General features: G+C 36.9%; 1 protein-coding gene across 1 annotated transcript; it reads right to left on the reverse strand.

The window, feature by feature from the left end:
• Positions 1-15,075: 15,075 nt before the first annotated feature.
• LOC114749870 (uncharacterized) lies at positions 15,076-18,699 on the reverse strand. Its single transcript, XM_028938409.1, has one exon. It carries the CDS (start codon positions 18,697-18,699, stop codon positions 15,076-15,078), a length of 3,624 nt encoding a protein of 1,207 aa, XP_028794242.1.
• Between the last annotated feature and the right edge of the window lie 861 nt (positions 18,700-19,560).

Below are 19,560 nucleotides of genomic sequence, written 5' to 3' on the forward strand. Positions count from 1 at the left end.
AGAAATGTTGCACCTTGGGAGGGCTTACCAATTTCCATATTCGATTCCAAAGCTCTTTTGGCATTTGATTTAAAGTACTATCTGTGATTAATATAAGAATTAAAAAACTAATTTATACATATTAAAAAAATTAGTTAAATTAATTATCTGAAATAATTGAATGTTATATTTCATAAAATATTCTTATTAATTATATATATAAAAACTTTGAACATGTGTAATCATCATGATAACTACTTGAAAAATAAATAAATAAATATGAGAAAAATAATAAATTAAAATTTTATATTTAGAACTAAATTAAATCTCAAACACCGTGTTATAACGACTTCAATCATCCTGTATAATGGCTCCGGTTTTCTGACTGATACGACGGCCTTCGTCTTCCCCCTCCCAAAGCCATCATTACTGGTAACCGAGCCCTTTCTGCCCCAAAGGGGCCTATATATACCCATCTCTTCTTTCCCCCTCTTCTCTCTCTCTCTTTCACACCATGGCTGATGCAGTGAGGTTTGTTTGCTTTCTCTCTCTCAATTAAGTACTCTGCTTTCTCAATTTTCATTTCTAGTCTGCTCACTCCATATTGCGTATATTTTGAAGCTTCTTTCACTTCCCATCGCTCATATCTGCTCCCCCCACGTTCTCTTTGAATCACCCGCCTTCTACCACTTCCTATCCCTATATTTGCTGATATAGTTCTTCACCATCAACACTCTGTTTTTCTCAAAGCAAAGTTTCCTGTTTTTTGCAGTTCAAAGCCCTGGCGTACCTTTTTCTTCTTAATCACGGCGATAGGCATGGTGGTTCAAATGCACTTTCACGGCTCACCTCCCGTCGACGAGCACTCCGCACAGGTGTGGATCTTCATAGGATGCTTGTTACTCTATGCCTTTTCATCTGCCTACTGCGAGTCTCATTTCTCCAACCCAAATAATGATTCCCCATATCTCAAACTCTCATCCCACATAGCTGTAATCTCAGGGGGCATGGCCTGTGCTGTCCTAATATCTGTGTTGGTTTTTAAGCCTGTTATACCGCTAATCATCATTATATATTTCATGTGCCTCCTCATATGTTTTGCCCCAAACCCAGTCACCGAAATATGCAAGAAGATAGGTTCATATGTGTATGACATTTGCAAAGGAATTAAGCATAACCATGACCCAAGAGACAACATACAAGTTTAGACCGACGGGTTTAGAGGCTTCTCAGACTGATAAGTTATAATATTGTTATTGTACTGTTTGTCTCCCCCCATATTAAATCATCATCTGGAATGAGGTTTCTTCAATACATATGAAAAGAAAATTGTAGCTGTACACGAGTTTATTTATATGCAAAAAGCTTTCCCAATTGTACGTGGGGATGCTTGTATTTAGAACATCTGAGATCTTACTACTCTTTAGTTGCTTTCTATTGGATATATATAATTTAGTGATGATTTCATATATGAACTGAGTCATTTACTTAGCTAACTAAATGAAAGGGACCTGCACACGAGTTCTTGAAGCTAGAAAGTATATGCATGAACGATTATTATACTCCTTCGGTCCTTAACATAGAATCCAATTGTTGAGTTGGTTTTGATTATAAATATAAGACCCATTTTTTATATTTATTAATTTTCTCTAAATTACCCATATGGATACTCTCTTAACCATAATCAAGTAGAAGAAGGAGAGGGGTATTAAGAAATATGATTATGATGTTTTAGGAAAAATGTGTCACATTTCTTATAATTAACTAACTTACCTAACTTCCTTAATTTAATCAAATTAGTTAAATGGATCTTATATTAAGGACCGGATGAGTATTATTTAAGACCAACATGTTCGGAATGTTATAGATTGAGTTGAAAATGCTAGCAAATCATTACAACCAAAAAAATTTTTTTTTTTTGGGGTGCAACTTTGCAGCTCTCGGTCAATTCAATATTTTATGTAATGGATTTTACCAGGTAGTGCTTTTCCCTTAAAATAATACGTGTCCTTTCCGGATTCGGCCTTCCCAAAATGGCAAATATAAGTGTAATTTTGGAACGAAGTTAATTTAAAATAGTGAAGATTTTTTATCCTCAATTTCGTTGTTTATTTATTATTTATTCCCAAAAAAAAAAACCTTTTTTCCCCTAACAAAAGCGGCTATGTTTTCCGCGTTGAAAACAGAGCCAAATAGAGCATGATCGAACGTCGTCATTAGGACCAATGGCAAAGGCAGAGGATGATCGAAGGTCGTCATATCATTGAGAAAACCAGAGCCATTGTACAGGATGATCGAAATTGTCATAAAAAACCTGACTCTGTTTTTCTTGTTCTGCTTTTTATGAATTAATTAGTATTAGGAACAAAAATTCAATCTAATACTCCTCCGGTCCTTATTATAAGACCCCATTTGACTTTTTATTTGGTCCTAATTATAAGACCCCAATCCATTTTGTCTCTTATATTTATGCATTTTTTTCCAAGATAATCCTTCTAATAATGATAGTTTTAGCCAATATACTTAATTAGCAAGGATATTTTAGGAATGACAACACTTATTTATTATAAATAACCAACTTAACTTACTTCCTTAATCTCCTCAAATAAGTCAATTGGGTCTTATAATTAGGACCGGAGGAGTATAATTAAAGAATGCTTGTTACCGGAAGAAGAACAGAAAATTAAGAACATTAGATTATGAAACCCTGAAGTGTGTGTAAGTTGCGTTTGGATGGGAATAAAGAATGGTGAGCACACAAGTAAATCTGGTTATTTTGTGGCAATAGAATGGAAGGTAATACTGCATCAATGTCCCCAAAAACACATCATAGTATTCTAAATATAAGAACTAGTTGCAGATTCAATTTGATTATAAATATAAAACCTCAATTTACTTTATCTTTTATATTTATTTATTTATTTTCCAAGCAATTATCATGGTGATTACAAATGCTAAAAAAATTTCATAACAATTAAAGAAACAGCAAACTTTATCCACTTAGTATCCCCATGACCCACCCACGTACAATTGACTAATTTTACCGGCTGAAGATAAAGCATTGTGTATTAACTGAAGCATCTTTGCAGCTATGTTGGGGGGGGGGGGGAACCTAAATGAGGCCGTAACATGGCGTGTTGCCTTTATCTTTTTTCTATTTTTCTTTCTTCTCAGTCAATTATTCCTATTGAAGAAGAAGAAATGGATAATTGAGATTCAATATTTTATAAGATCATTTTCTTACTATTTTCAGGTAGTTTATAGTTGTGAACTGTCCATATTAATTTTTTTATAAATTAAATTTATTTATTTATTTATTTTCCCTATTTAATTATGTAATTATTTAATCATAGCATTTTGGTATTTTAACTAGGTTCCCTCTGCACCACTCATGTTTCCCTTGGCGCTTGAAAGATGATGGCTCTCCCGGTCGGTTGAAACCCTGGCCCGTAGAGAATGAACAACGTACATTTGAAATTTGGTACTATGTTCGTGTTTTAACACAAGGACCGATAATTAATTTATGAAAATTGAGAAATTTAGTTATATTAATTATTTTTAATAAATACATGTTTATTTTTCTAGAATATTTTTCTTAATTAATCATGTGTCTTATAACTACCCTTTTATAACCACCCTCATATTACATGTAATTAACAAAAATACCTTTAAAAATAATTTTAAATTTTAAATTAAGATTTTATCTCTAAAATCAAAATAAACCGTTTGTCTAGCCTTTTTATTTAGAACTAGAGTTAGTACATAGGAAGCTTGTGGGGGCGGGGTTGGGTTTGCTATCTCATAATATTTATAACTACAATAAAACTTATATTCGAGAGTCTAATTCAAATGGTTCATTTTTAAAATTTTTAACTTTAAGTTTTTTTTTTGGGGACAAATGATGGTTAAAACTTAAAAAACTATCTCCATATTAAATGTTACGTATATTAAAATTAAAAGATAATAAACATTGAAAATAAAATAACATTACATCAGGGGCGTCCAGTCCCTTTTAGAATGGGATGCGTCCAAGAGTGATGCGTCCAAATTTATTTCTAAGTTTGCCTAGAAATGGAACGCATTCTATGCTCATTAAAAAATTAAGTTATTATATATAGGGTACTCATCTTGAATGGTCCAAATTTAATTTAGAAAAGATCACCAAAAAAAAAAAGAAAAGGAAATGAGTACTTGAATTATCAGAATTGATCGCAGGACAAGGGACAGATCTCGTATGTCAGCATTGCGGCGCGTTGATCATTCCCAACACAGGTGTCAGATAAGCTTTTTTCGGTTTAATGATATCCTGAAAGTTTTAAACTGTAACAATCTTGTCTAGGTCATTATGAGATTAAATTTGACGACTAACTACTAATTATATTGAGTTGAAAACTCTACATGTGATCCATGTTATTTTTATAGTATAAATTATATTATATTTTATATTTAGATTTAGAATAAAAAATAATATCTTTAATTAATTATTTTTAAATATAAAAATTATTTTTTAAAAAAAGATAATTGAGAGATTATCTTTCTTTTTTATTCTATATCTATTAAAACAATTATTTAAAAAAAGCTAAATCTGAATGTACAGTCTAGATGCGCGGGTAGGGGTGGAAATAGGCCAGGCGGCCTGTCAGGGGCCTATGGCCTGGCCTGCATTTGGCCTGGCCTGTTTCCCAAAAATGACAGGCTCAGGCCTGTTTGAAGGCCTGTTTAGTTAAATAGGCCAGGCTTAGGCTTTTTAAAAAGCCTGTTAAGCCTGTTAGGCCGGCCTGGGCCTGTTAAGAATTTATAATTATAATATATAAAAAATTAATTAATGCTATTATTGTTAATGTGTTTTTTTAATTTATTGTTTAATTTTAATATATAGTTAATAGCTTAATCTTTTCTTAGATTTTAAAGTTTAGATGACAAGTGAAGATAAAAATATAATTTAAAATAATAATATTAATAAATAATGTGATTTTTAAATCTTAAAAATATAAAAAAAATAGGAAAGAAATTTTTTTTTTCAAGAATGATAAATTAACTAACTTACGTATTATGTTAATTTAAGTATGATATCCTCTTTATTCATTATAAAATTATTATTTTTTTCTCTTTATTTATTTGTCTTAATTTTAATTTTTTGTGTGTACTTAAACGTAGTCTTATTCCAAATTTTAACATATAATTACAATTAGTTTTCAATAACATTCTTATAAATTATAATTAAGATTTAAAATAGTGGTTATGATACTAAAATTTAAATAAAAGACAAGACTAAAAATTTAATTATTATGTATGTTTTTTTAATCTTAGCTTTTTTAAAAAAATAATTATTATAATTTGAATTTTTTAAAAATACAGGCCTTTTAACAGGCTTCAGGCCAGGCACAAGCTGAAAAATAAGCCTGTAACAGGCCACAGGCCAGGCTCAGGCCAATAAGCTCCAAAACAGGCCTGGCCTGTTAAGAGCAAAGCCTGGCCTGTTTCCACCCTTATGTGCGGGGAAACCTGAATTGCATCTATGGATTATTAGTCTTGAAAAACAAAGTACTCATTAAGAGTGACATGCATATCTTTTAATTATTGTCACCGCTTTAAGACCTATTTAACTTTTAAAGCGCTACCTAAGATGGCCAAACACCAAAAAAAAAAAAAAACGCCCCAACTAAGAGTTAAAAAAATTAAAACCAAAAGTATATCTTTGGTCAAAAATAAATAAACTCAAATATGATTTTTATGCGATGCGAGGCTTACTAAATTAAATCCACATACGCAAAGAATTCATTTTCATATGAGATTTTTATATTCTTTACACCAACATTTTTTATACGAAGAATCTTTTTTCTTTTGGATAAACTGGAAATCAAAGACCCAACACAAAAAATATTTGCAAAATTTAATAAATTTCTTTTATAAAAAAACACCAACCAAATAATAGGGTAATACCTGTTTTTAACTCGCCAACTACATAAACTGTGATATAGTAGATTTTCATTCTAGGTGTTTTCTTTATTTTATTTCGGGTACTTATTAAGATATATTTAAGGGCTATATTAATTTTGAGTCGTCAATTTCAGAGTAACTTCCGTTACAAACCGGTGCTCTAACTTGTGTAACATATTTTCCACACACAAGTAACTATCAAATCCTATATTTTGGTAGTGATTCCTAATATACTCCTCCGGTTCTTAATATAAAATCTAATTCTTGAGTTGGTTTTGGTTCTAAATGTAAGACCCATTTCTTATATTTATCAATTCTTTTCTAAATTATCCCTATAGATACTCCCTCAACCATAATCAAGTAGAAGAGGAAGAGAGGGTATTAAGAAAGATGATTATGGTATTTTAGGAAAAATGTGTAACTTTTCTTATAATTAACTAACTCACCTAACTTCCTTAATCTAATCAAATTAGTTAAATGAGTCTTATATTAAGGACCAGAAGAGCATATATATGCGTTTTTGAAAAATTGTATTATATCGGTTATAATAAAAAAAGTTGGACACTTTTTATAATGGTTATAATAATATAGTAGGGATAAAAAAAGTGGCCAATTTTTTTATAAAATGTCCACTGTTTAGACCGGTTAATGTAACAACCAATCTAGAAAATACATTTTTAGAAAAAGTGACGGACTCTCTAAGCCAGTTTTAACTACACCCGTCGTCACAACCAATCTGGAATGTCCTTACTAAAACTGGACAGCCAAAATTTGATGTTATTTTATGTTGTATTTTTAAATGTCTTTTAATTTTAATACATACCATTTAAAAGGAAGATAGTTTTTTAACCATCATTTTTTGTCTAAAAAATATTAGGTGTCGAATTTTAAATCTAAAGCGTTTAAAATAGACTTGAATGGTAAAGACAATGGTGAGAATATGTGTGATGTTGAGATTTCAGGAGACTTAAACCCCATAGCTAGTGAAAGAAGGGTGGGAAGGAGGGCGGTGGAGGAGAGGAAAGAGGAAAGTACGACGAAAGAGAGAAAAAAGGTTCATCACAATGTTACAAGTACACACATTGATCCACGTCACCATGGTAACCACTAACCACACCCAAACCCCACCGCAAAGGAACATGACATATGCAAAGTAAACCTAGCTTAAAAGACCAAGTGCCATAATTAAATTATTAGCATATAATTAAATACTACTTTCAGTTCTTAATATAAAAGTTAGTTGACTAATTTGAGTAAATTAAAAAAATTAGTTAAATTAGTTATTTGTAATAAATATGTGTTATCTTCCTTATACTACCCTTAATAATCATATGTATTAGTTAAAACTACCATTTGATAAAACCTTTAACATGTACAACTACTATAAGTTGAGTAGTGAAATCTATGTGTAATCTAATGATAAATGCGCCAGTCAATATATGAATCAGTTCGAAGGCCCATAGGACAGCCAAAGCCTAAAGTTCTAGCAAAAAAACAATTAGTAAACAAGTGAGTCAATGACTCAGTTTCCTTGTGGCAAAAGAAACCAGTGCTTGAGGAAGAAAGATGTGGGAAGGATTCCATGTAAAATTTTCCAAACCAGCAATTCACCTGAGCATCAATATTCAATTTCCAAATCATCCACCGAATATTTGACTGATCCATCCCCTAAATCAGGTTGGGACCCAGTTTTGGTGTCCATCAAGTATCACCCAGCACTTATTATTTACAATCAAGATTTAATCTTAACAGTCCAGATTTAATATTTACAATTAATTATTTGCATGTTGTCTTATCTTGTAGAATATAATTGAGAGATTATTTTTATTTTTTATTCTATATCTGTTAAAATAATTATCTTAAAAAATAAAAATAAGAAAATTGGATTTGCATGTTGTCTCCTCTTGTAGAATGTAAGTGCAAAAGCCAAATATTTCTTTTTCACGACGGCTAAACAAGCATAAGCCAGCGACGTTGAGGTGGTCTCTGTCTGCGTTATAGTACCATGGTACTCATCATTGTACTTTGTGGAGCATAGAAATTGGTTTCATATCCTTTTATGGGGCCGAAATGAGATTTTATCCTTTTGGGATTAGAAGGATTAGGTTTTCCAGGCAATGAGAAAATTTTCCCTTAAATGGCATATTGCGATCTTCATTTCAGTTTAATATATGTAGTTTCAGTTCATATGTCATCGTTTTGAACTGTCAAATTTCGAGGTATGTCTTTTGTGGGTGTATTAGGAAGGCATTTGTTTGTTGAGTGTGAGAGATATACTAAAGTATCTTCGTTTCATTTCATGGCTTCTTCGTCTTTGCCTTCCTCTTTCATGTCGCGCGAGGGTGACAGCAGAAGGGTCAGAAAACGGCCGTGGGGTCGATATGCCATCGAGATTCGCAATCCATGGGAGAAAACACGCGTTTGGTTAGGCGTGCACGTTCGAAGCTCCGGCAGAGACGGCGATGGCCTACGACGGTGCTGGACCTTCCCTCGGCGGCCCAAAGGCGTAAACCGACTTTCCTCCAGCTGCGGTGGCGGCAACCTCTGATCAGCGCACCGGAGTTTAAAATCACGATGTTTTATATTATATTAAACTCACAAAATTAGTCAATTACGCAAACAACTTAAAATTCATACTTACATTTCCTCCTCTTCACTTCCAGCATCTTTCACAAGAAGCAAGGAAAATTTTAAATATTTTCTAGGGGTTCGGAGGAGTAAATTTTCTTGGGGGTGTGTAATGTGAAAATTTTCCCGTAAACATCGAACCTCTTCTGGATATAAAGAGAGATGAGGTCTCCAGTTCATCCGCCGTGTTTAAATTCTCTGTCAGTCAACCATGTCGTCAAATCTTCTCGGCCTTCGTGATGATGATCGCAGCAGTGCGCGCACAAAATTGCTTCAAACAAAATGCCATTTGTCATTTAGTGACGATCTTCATTTTTTTGGGATATGTAGTTTCAGTTCATATATCATCGTTTTGATCTGTCAAATTTCGCGGGGGGTTTCTTCTGTGTGTGTCTATATAAAAGGAAGGCTTTTGTTGTGAGTACGAGAGAGATATAGTAAAGAAGCTTCGTTTCATTTCATGGCTTCTTCGTCTTCGCCTTCCTCTTCCATGTCACGCGGATTAAGCACTTTTATTAATTAAAAGACAATACTCTGTCTGGCTCTGTTTCCAACACAGGAGACAGAGTAACCTTTGTTGATAAAAGCGCCACCAGATATAATTTAGGAAAGCTTTCTATATATAGACTGCGGTCTAACTGCACCTTTTTTCCCCCTATACATTGAAGAAATTTATATCCACATGGTGATTTTGTGGGGGCAGAAAAACAGTACAATATCATTATAACTTGAGCAGTGTTATGAGAATACTATAAAACGTGCTTGATGATTGCCCGTTGTTTTTCTTTTCCTTTTTCCCCCTTTATTTCCATCGAAGAACCAACATCATAATAGTCACTTGCACAGCTTGACAATGGTCTAAACTTTTAGGTTGTCTCTTGGGTCATATTTACGCTCAATTCCTTATTGAGTTCATGTGTGAAATCATTACTAAATTATGTTCAATAGAAAGCATGTAAACAATAGAAGATCAGCTGTTCTTTATACGAGCGTCCCCAAGCACATCGAAGAAACCTATTCCTCCGATACTATTTATAAGACAGAGAGAAAAGACATTATTATCCTATTTATAGGATATTGAAAAAAAAATTTGTATGGATATACAATTTCATCCTTCATTTATTATTATGATGACTTTGTTTACATGAGTTATTGTTATGAATATAAGTGGGTGTGTTAAAAGCGGAAGTCCTACATTGCTCAAGAAAGAGAAAGCTCAAGTGTATATATACTAGGGAGAAGAATGTCTCCATTTAGCTTCCTCTCCACTTCTCTCCATTTACTATCTCTACCATTGTATTAACATCCAATGGTTGAGATTCAATTTATTAAAATATTTTATAATTCTTTTATTTTTATCATGATTATGATAATATTTATTTATATATAGATTAAATTTATTTATATGTATTTTTATTATTTAATATTATATTAATACCACTATAGTGTATTACATCTCAACCGTTGGATGTTAATTTAATGGTAGAGATAGTAAATGGAGAGAAGTGGAGAGGAAGCCAAATGGAGACATTCTTCACCCATATATACTATCTTATATCATTGAACTAGTGAATAAGCCTAGAGGAGAAGGAGGATCCTTCAAAGTTCCAACGTTGTAATTATCACTTACATAATTTGAAAATGGTCTAAACATCTTGGTTGTCCCTTGGGCCATGATGACGCTCAATTCCTTTGCACATGTCGTACACATACGAACCCATCTTCTTGCATATGAGGAGCCATGTGAGGTAGATCGTGATGATGAGCGCTAAAACAGGTTTAGAAGCCGGCACTGGTATTAGTACAGTACAAGCCATGCTTTCCAAGGTTGTAGATATGTGAGATGAGAGTTTGAAAAATGGGGCATCATTATTTGAGATGGAAGCGTGAGACTTTGTAGTAGGCGGATGAGAAGCCATGAAGGAACAAGCATGCCATGAAGATCCACACGTTTGGGGAGTGTTTGTCAGCAGGAGATGAGTTGGGAAAGTGCATCTGAACCACCATGGCTGCCACTGTAATCAAGAATGCGAAGATAGTATGCCAGGGTTTTGAACTACGAAAAACCAGCAAACTCAAAGGATGATAAAGGATGTATACTGAATTCAAATAATGAAACCAATAACCCAGGCCTTTGCTTTGAGTATAAAACAGAGTGTCGTTGTTTAATATGGATTAGAGCAAAAATGTGCAATGCATAGAAAAGATATTTCATGAACTTTCGATGATAATGATTATGTCATCGTAATCTCTTTGTTTACTTGTGCTCTGTTAGTTCAAAACCTGCTGCCCACACTTGTGGTTTGAGGTATATCACCTAATATAGGGATAGGAAGTGGAGGATAGAAGCTTGAAGATGCAAGTATAGATATATACATGAAGGATGAGAAAGCAGAGTGTGTAGTTCAGAGAGAGAAAGCATACTAACCTCACTGGATCAGCCATGGGGTGTGTGAGAGAGAGAGAGAGAAATGTTGAGACTGATAGTGAAGAGAACGATGAACCTCACTCCAGTTGTAAATCAGGTGGGAAGGGAAGAGAGGGACAGAGAAAGAGAAAGAGGAAAGGGGAGATGTCCAAAAATTCTAATGTTTATCCTGTTTATGTGGTCGGTTGGTATTTCACCAAGTATCGGATGTCAGGTCAAATCGTTTTAGTTGCGGCCGGGTTGAATGTGAGAGACGGTTCTTAATTAATTCATTAATTCTTAGCCAAGAAAATAATGTGGGGCCCCTATTTTGTAATCAGAATAAGAAATTGAGAGGGGAAGACAATTTCATTGAATGTTGAGATTGATGCCAATTTAAGAGGAGAGGAAAGTGCGACGAGAGAGAGAATCACGACTTAGTCATCAGTCACTGTTCTAAAAAGGGAAAATTATTTTTTTTTTTAATTGAAAAGGGAAAATTATTTCATGCTTCAGAAAGGAAGAAAGGACATATCAATGACTTTGAAAGAAGTCGTTACGGTATTCTTGCTTTTATCGCCGAGCATAGTACTCCTCCAGTCCTTAATATAAGACCTATTTAACTAATTTGATTAGATTAGGAAGTTAGGTAAGTTAGTTAATTATAAGAAAAGTGACACATTTTTCCTAAATACCATAATCATCTTTCTTAATACCCTCTCTCCCTCTTCTACTTGATTATGGTTGAGGGAGTATCCATAGGGGTAATTTAGAGAAAAATGATAAATATGAGAAATAGGTCTTATATTTAGGATCAAAACCAACTTAAGAATTGGGTCCTATATTAAGGACCAGAGGAGTATTTAGAATCAGACTCGATCGGGGTCGGGTTGGACAAAAAATGATTAATTAGCCAGTCCAGTTGCCAGAAAAAACCCGACGGTGGGTCAGCTTGAGTGATTTTACGAGTTAACTCAGTTGTGATTTTTTTTTAAAAAAAAAGTTGTTTTAGTGCTAAATAATTATTAGTTTGGTGACTAAAAAATTGTAGATAGGAATATTTTGCCACCATAAATTTATTTGTTATTTTACTATAATAAATATTCAGTGATCTTAATAGTATGATACTATGATTTCAATTTGTTAAGGGAATTGGAAAGAAAATGTAAGTATATAACTGTTTTGTTAGGAATTCAATGCACTACTTTCTGTTATTACTATAAAAGCTAGTTGATTAATTTAAGCAAATTAAAAAAAATTAGTTAAATTAATTATTTGTAATAAATAGGTGTTATTTTTCTAAAATATCATTACTAATCATGTGTATTAATTAGAGCTATTATTTAATAAAATTTTTAACATATGCAACTACTACAAGGATGATTTTAAAAAAATAGATAAATATAAAAGAAAAGGTGAATCAGAATCTTATATCTAAAATCAAATTGAAAGTCAAACTATCTTTTATATTAAAAACCAAAGGTAATATTAAATTAATATTTAGTCTATTGAATGGCATGATGAAAATTTAAATTAATTTTTTATTTTTTATTTTCCATCAGTTTGATTCACGGATTAATTCCAATCTGACTCATTAATCTTTGGTCCCAGTGTCTTGACCAATCTAAAGTCTAGTTTTCAATACCTTGTTACAAAGCCAGTCAGGAAAACCCAGAAATAATTGTATGAAAAAACAAAAAGAAAACCGGGCCATAACATCATTTTAGGTCACATCCAATCTAAGAGTCTTGACTGGATTTTAATCATAATGATTCTCATCACCATAATAATTATTCAAAACTAACCCCACTAGCGTCCTATGCACCAAATTTCCAATCTACACTGTTCATTATCTTGGGGCCCGCGCTCCAACGGAAAAGAAGGAGAACCTCACCTTCCAAAAACCATGTAATGGTGATTTCTTTCTTTTTTATTTGGAGTAGAATGGTGATTTCTTTTGATTTATCTTCATCTCATAATCTATCACATTTTATTATAACATAATTAATTGTCAAAAAAATCACCCACTAATTGAAGATCCTAAGTCTATCGTAGAGAAACAAAGTAAAATTATGATTTATTTTAAATCATGCCAGAGTTAAAGATAAAAATGGCATATCTTTTTATTAAATTTTTTTAGAGTTATGCATTACATACATATAGAGAGGGGGGGGGAGCTTTTATCTTCAAAAATTTGAGAACTTTTGCTTGTTAGCAGGAAGAAACCTGTGCCCTCGTGAGGGCGTGTAATTATTTTTTGGTCTTATTTATAGGGTACTGAGAAAAAATTTTTTAAGAATGTAAAATTTTACCCTTCATTTATTACTGTATTGACTTTGTTCATATGAGCTATAATTTATATTAAATAGGAATAAAGTTGAAAAATTATTGAATTTTAAGTGAGAGTTAAAAAAATTTAAGGTTTTTCTTAGTCTATATAAAACATGTTGGAAGTGACTTATAAATAGAACCAGAGAAGTAAATTTTTTACTTTTACTCCTATTAAGAAGAGTATTAAATACTAGTATATTTTTTCTGACTAATTTTTACTCTTTTCACTTTTACTATAATTAATAAGGACAGAATTAAAAATAGAATATTAAAAAAAGATACGAGTAAAAAATAAAAAGCATCAAGTACCATAGTCCTATTTGGTACTCGTATAGTTTCAGCGTTACGGAGGAAGAAAAGCCCGTGACTTTTGTCACGGACTTGGTCGTAATTCCAACGAACCGTGCGGCCTAGCAAACTTCTTGCCTTAAGTTGCTAGTCAGCCTACTCACGAAGGAACACAAAGGAACAAGAGACTCAAAGAAAGAACTTTGTATTGATCTCTTGAAGTACTTACAACACTCTCACTTTCTTGAGTGTGTGAAATGAATGAGGGGGAGGGGGTATTTATAGTTCTCCACCTCCTCAATGGACGGCTAAGATCTACTTGATCCAACGGTTACAATGTCGTATCTAGAATACTCTACAAAAATATCTAGATATTTACAAAGGGGTTAGGTGTCTCTACAATTATCTATAGTATTCTGGAACCTTCCACGCTTCCCCAACAAGCTCCACACATTTTTAGAGAGTTCCAGACTTACCCAAGACATTTGTGGACACCTTTGGACAGTTCTGGGCAGCGAGCCTTTGTGCATTTTGGGCAAAACATGAGCGGTGCGTTACATTCTCCCCCACTTAATGTGGCGACGTCCTCGGCGCATCCCTCTTGTATGCCTCAATCTTCTCCTTATAGTCCCATAAAGCCAGCTCGTGTTCCCAGCTTGCTTCACTATCGGGAGATCCTTTCCATTTAACAAAGTATTCAATGTAGCTCGGATGACTCCCACGTCTCGGTATTACTCGGTGCGCGAGGATTTCCTCAACTTCCCGTTCTGGCACCATAGTAATTGCTGTAGGAGCTCTTCTAGACTCACCTCTACTTGGTTCATCCTTGTCTTCGTTGTATGGCTTCAGTAGACTTACGTGAAAAACAGGATGCATCTCCAAGTGTGAAGGTAGAGTCAAGCGATAGGCTAGCTTACCGATGCGTTTCTCTACAGGAAACGGTCCTTCATAGCGCCTCACTAGCCCCTTATGAACCTTGGCGAACCTTCGGCTTTGATGAGGAAGGAGTTTCACCATGACTAAGTCACCTTCCTCAAACTCTAGGTGCCTCCTCTTAGCGTCGGCCCACTTCTTCATCTTTTTCGCGGCCTTAGCTAAGTACGCCCTTGCCATGTCTGATTTTTCATGCCACCCCTTGGCAAACTTGAAAGCTGAAGGACTCGGGCCTTTGTAGCCAACAGCTAAAGTGTGCGGAGTCATCGGTTGTTGCCCCGTGGCTAACTCGAACGGACTTGACCCAGTTGATTCACTTTTCTGCAAGTTGTATGAAAACTGGGCAATGTCCAAGAGCTTAACCCAGTCCTTCTGGTTAGCACTTACGTAGTGCCTCAAGTATAGTTCAAGTAAAGCATTCACCCTCTTTGTTTGGCCATCGGTCTGCGGGTGAAAGCTTGTAGAAAAGTTAAGTTCAGACCCCATAATTTTGAAGAGCTCCATCCAAAATCTTCCTGTGAAGCGAGTGTCCCAATCGCTCACAATAGTTTTTGGTATGCCCCAATACTTTACCACGAACTTGAAGAATAACTTCGCAGCATCTTCTGCAGTGAATTTGGTTGGGACTGGTATGAACACTCCATACTTGCTAAACCGGTCCACCACCACCATAATGTTGCTGCATCCTTCTGTCTTCGGCAAACAAGTGATGAAGTCCATGGAAATACTTTCCCATGGTCTCTCGGGAATCGAAGTGGCTCTAGTAAGCCAGAAACGGGGCGTTGTTCCACCTTGTCTTGCTGACACACAAGACAAGTCTTCACGTAGAGCTCTACATCGTCTCGCATCTGGGGCCAAAAGTATGCTCGCTCAATGAGTGCCATCGTGCGTCGAACTCCGGGATGTCCAGCCCACCTCGAGTCATGGCACTCCTTAATGATCTCCTTCCTTAAGCCTTGCCATTTCGGCACGTACACTCGGTTTCCTTTGGTTATGAGCACCCCATCCTCAAGCCAAAACCGGCGTGTCTTCCCTTGACTTGCCAATTCCATCAAACTTTTGGCTTGTGGGTCTTGCTTCAGTCCCTCCTTAACTCGATCAACCAAAGGGAAACTCGGGCTAGTGATGGAGGCAAGTTCGGCCTTTCTACTCAATGCGTCGGCCACGACGTTCCCTTTTCCTGGCTTATACTCCATCACAAAGTCGAACTCTGCTAAGAAGGCTTGCCACCTTACCTGCTTCGGTGTAAGCTTCTTCTGCTTAAGGAAATAGCTTGTGGCGACATTATCGGTTTTCACAATGAACTTGGTACCCAGCAAATAATGTCTCCACGTTCTCAGGCAATGCACCACGGCCGTCATCTCCTTCTCTTGGACTGTGTAACGCCGTTCTGCATCATTGAGCTTACGACTCTCATAAGCCACCGGATGACCTTCTTGCATTAGGACTCCTCCTAAGGCAAAGTCCGAAGCATCCGTTTGTACCTCGTATGGTTTGGTGTGGTCAGGCAAGGCCAACACCGGTTCCTTGATCACGGCTGCTTTCAGCTCCTCAAAAGTGGCTTGACACTTATCATCCCAATCCCATACTCGGTTTTTCTTTAAAAGATCAGTGAGGGGAGCGGCTATCGCAGAGTAACCTTTGATGAATTTTCGATAATAGTTGGCCAATCCAAGGAAAGAACGAAGTTCGGGTACCTTCCTTGGCGGCTCCCATTCCTGTATAGCACGCACCTTGGACTCATCCATCCGTAGTTTGCCCCCTCCAACAATGTGCCCTAGGAAAGTTACTTCCTGTTGAGCAAAGGCACATTTCTCCTTCTTGACATACAACTCGTTCTCCCTGAGGACTTGGAAGACTTGCCTAAGATGCTTCACGTGCTCCTCCAACGTCTTGCTATAAATGACAATGTCATCCAAGTATACCACTACGAACTTGTCCAAGAACAGTTGTAGGACTCGATTCATGAGGGTGCAAAATGTTGCTGGTACATTTGTGAGTCCGAAAGGCATCACAAGAAATTCATACGAACCATACCTCGTGACACATGTTGTCTTTGGTTCGTCTCCCTCAACTATCCGTACTTGATAATATCCCGACCTTAGATCCAACTTGGTAAACCAACGAGCCTGGCCAAGTTGATCAAAGAGATCGGCAATAAGTGGGATTGGGTACTTGTTCTTCACCGTGATCTTGTTAAGCGCCTGGTAGTCGATGCATAACCGAAGCGACCCATCATGCTTCTTCTGGAACAATACCGGGGCTCCATAAGGTGCTTTTGATGGACGGATATATCCCATGTCCACCAACTCCTTCAATTGCCTCCTAAGTTCCTCAAGCTCCGAAGGCGCCAAACGGTAAGGCACTGCCGCAGGTGGTGTGGCACCAGGCACCAACTCTATCTTGTGGTCCACCTCTCTCTTTGGTGGCAACCTCTTGGGCAACTCGGGCGGCATCATGTCCTTGAATTCTTCTAGGACATGCTCAATACACCTCGGGAGGTTTTTAGTTGGTGAGGCTACTGCTTCTTCTTCCAAAGCAACTAGATATGTGGGCTGCTTCTTCTTTATGCCTTTGGAGAGTTGCATGGCCGAAATCTGCTTCTCTCGGAGTTGGGTTTCCCGTTCTAGAGGTACTAGTCGGGGGTTACCTTCTTCCAAGATGCACATCGTGTTGGCAAAGGGGATTGGCACGGCCTTAACCTTGTCCATGAATTCCATACCCAAGACAATTGGATAGTCATCCATGGTGACAATGGAGAAGTCTACGAGACCGTTCCAATCGCCCAATCTTACCTTGACATCGCGAGCAACTCCAAAGGTAGCCCTTGGTCCTGAATTGACTGCCTTAAGCCAACCACGTTCTCCTTGGTAGTGAATGCCCAACTTTTTAGCCTCTTCCACTCTAAGGAAGTTGTTGGAAGCTCCCGTGTCCACAAGTGCTTTGACGGTGTGTCCTCCAATCTCGGTTTCCACAAACAACCATCCCTTCCTTCCGGACTTGGGCATCTCCACCTTTGCCTTAATTGCATTGAGGAGTTGTAGGGATCCTACTCTCTCCTCTTCTCGTTCCCGTTCCTCCCTTTCCTCGATCAATACGGAAAGTTTAGCCTTCTTTGGGCAATCCCTTGCTTTATGTGGACCTTCACAAAAGAAGCATTTAAGTGATGGCCTTTCTCCAGCTTTGTACTCCTTGGGACCCTTCGACTTGTTCGTGGTCTCCTTGCCTCGGTGATGCTCTCCCCCACTCTTTCCCTTGCCGCCCTTGTCTTTTGGCTTTGGCTTCTCGGGTTTCTTGAACTCAATAAGGGACTCGGCAATGGAGATAGCGGTGGTCAAGTCTTGAGCACCACGTCTCTGGATCTCAAGTTTAGCCCACTGTTGCAATCCATCCATAAAGGCAAAGAAAGCTTCTTTATCAGGATAGTCAGGGATCTCAAGCAGTACCTCGGTGAATTCCTTTACATACTCGCGAATGCTTCCCTTGTGTTGAAGACGCCTTAGCCTACCCCTAGCCTCTTCTTCAACATTGCTAGGATAAAATTGCTTCTTGAGCTCACCCTTGAATTCAACCCAAGTGTCTATGGTGCAAGTGCCTTTCTCTATGTCCCCTTGTCTCCTCCTCCACCATACCATAGCGGTGTCCTCGAGGTAGAGACATGCTATGCTAACCTTAAGTGCATCGTCGGTAACGACGTTCGCTCGGAAGTATTGCTCCATACTCCATAGAAAATTATCTAGTTCCTTCGCATTTCTTGTCCCTTTGAAAGCCTTAGGTCGTGGAACATCTACTTTAGAGGATGTAGTCCTTACATCGGACGTTGACGGACTTTCTTGTGCAAGAGCCTTCTTGCACAAGATGAGCTCCTCTTCGGCACTCTCCAACTTGCGCGAGACCCTCCCGAGTTCTTCACGGATCGAAGAAACCTCATCCCTGTGAGACTCTTCCATGGCCTTTGTGTTGTCGAGACATTGGGCGAGGACTTTGTTCATGGCGGCTTGCATCTCCTCACGGAACTCGTCCATGCTTTGCCCCATCTCCTCGAACTTCTCCTCCCCATCGGCTATTGCAAGCTCCACCTTGGCTAGCCGTGTCTCAAAACCCTCCATGGTTTCCCTTGAACTAGATCTCTGGGCTTTAGATTTCTTCTTGACTCCCTCGGACAGATTGATAGTCTCGCTCCCGCCTTCCATCTACCTCTATGTTCCAACGATCTTAAAACCTTGGCTCTGATACCAACTATCACGGACTTGGTCGTAATTCCAACGAACCGTGCGGCCTAGCAAACTTCTTGCCTTAAGTTGCTAGTCAGCCTACTCACGAAGGAACACAAAGGAACAAGAGACTCAAAGAAAGAACTTTGTATTGATCTCTTGAAGTACTTACAACACTCTCACTTTCTTGAGTGTGTGAAATGAATGAGGGGGAGGGGGTATTTATAGTTCTCCACCTCCTCAATGGACGGCTAAGATCTACTTGATCCAACGGTTACAATGTCGTATCTAGAATACTCTACAAAAATATCTAGATATTTACAAAGGGGTTAGGTGTCTCTACAATTATCTATAGTATTCTGGAACCTTCCACGCTTTCCCAACAAGCTCCACACATTTCTAGAGACTTCCAGACTTACCCAAGACTTTTGTGGACACCTTTGGACAGTTCTGGGCAGCGAGCCTTTGTGCATTTTGGGCAAAACATGAGCGGTGCGTTACACTTTGCTGAGAGCCCAGAAAACAAGTCAATGTGCTGTTTAAATGTTATTGTCTAAAAGTGTCATTAAATTATGAAATGTTTTTCTGAGCCGAAAATAGGATCCCTAACCTTGGAAAATGTGCCCCTAAGCCAGATTAGTAGTTAGATCGGGCGTCAAAAATGTCGAGATGACCATGTTATTGATAGAGATAAAAAAAAACAGAAAGAGAGAGGAAAAAAAACAGAGAAAATGGTGCAACACACAAAAAAAGCAATGAGGGTAGTTTTGGAAAATTGGGTCAAGTTAACGTGAAGCCCAAAATAACCCAGGAATTTTTACTTACTAGGGATTGGGCACC

Source organism: Neltuma alba, unplaced genomic scaffold (assembly GCF_004799145.2).
Source record: "Neltuma alba isolate B1F8T4 unplaced genomic scaffold, ASM479914v2 tig00006208_pilon, whole genome shotgun sequence".
In the NCBI taxonomy this organism is placed as follows: domain Eukaryota; kingdom Viridiplantae; phylum Streptophyta; class Magnoliopsida; order Fabales; family Fabaceae; genus Neltuma; species Neltuma alba.

What these genes read in the sequence shown, in the direction of transcription:
- LOC114749870 (XM_028938409.1), bottom strand. Translation starts at nt 18,699, where the DNA reads ATGGAAGGCGGGAGCGAGACTATCAATCTGTCCGAGGGAGTCAAGAAG.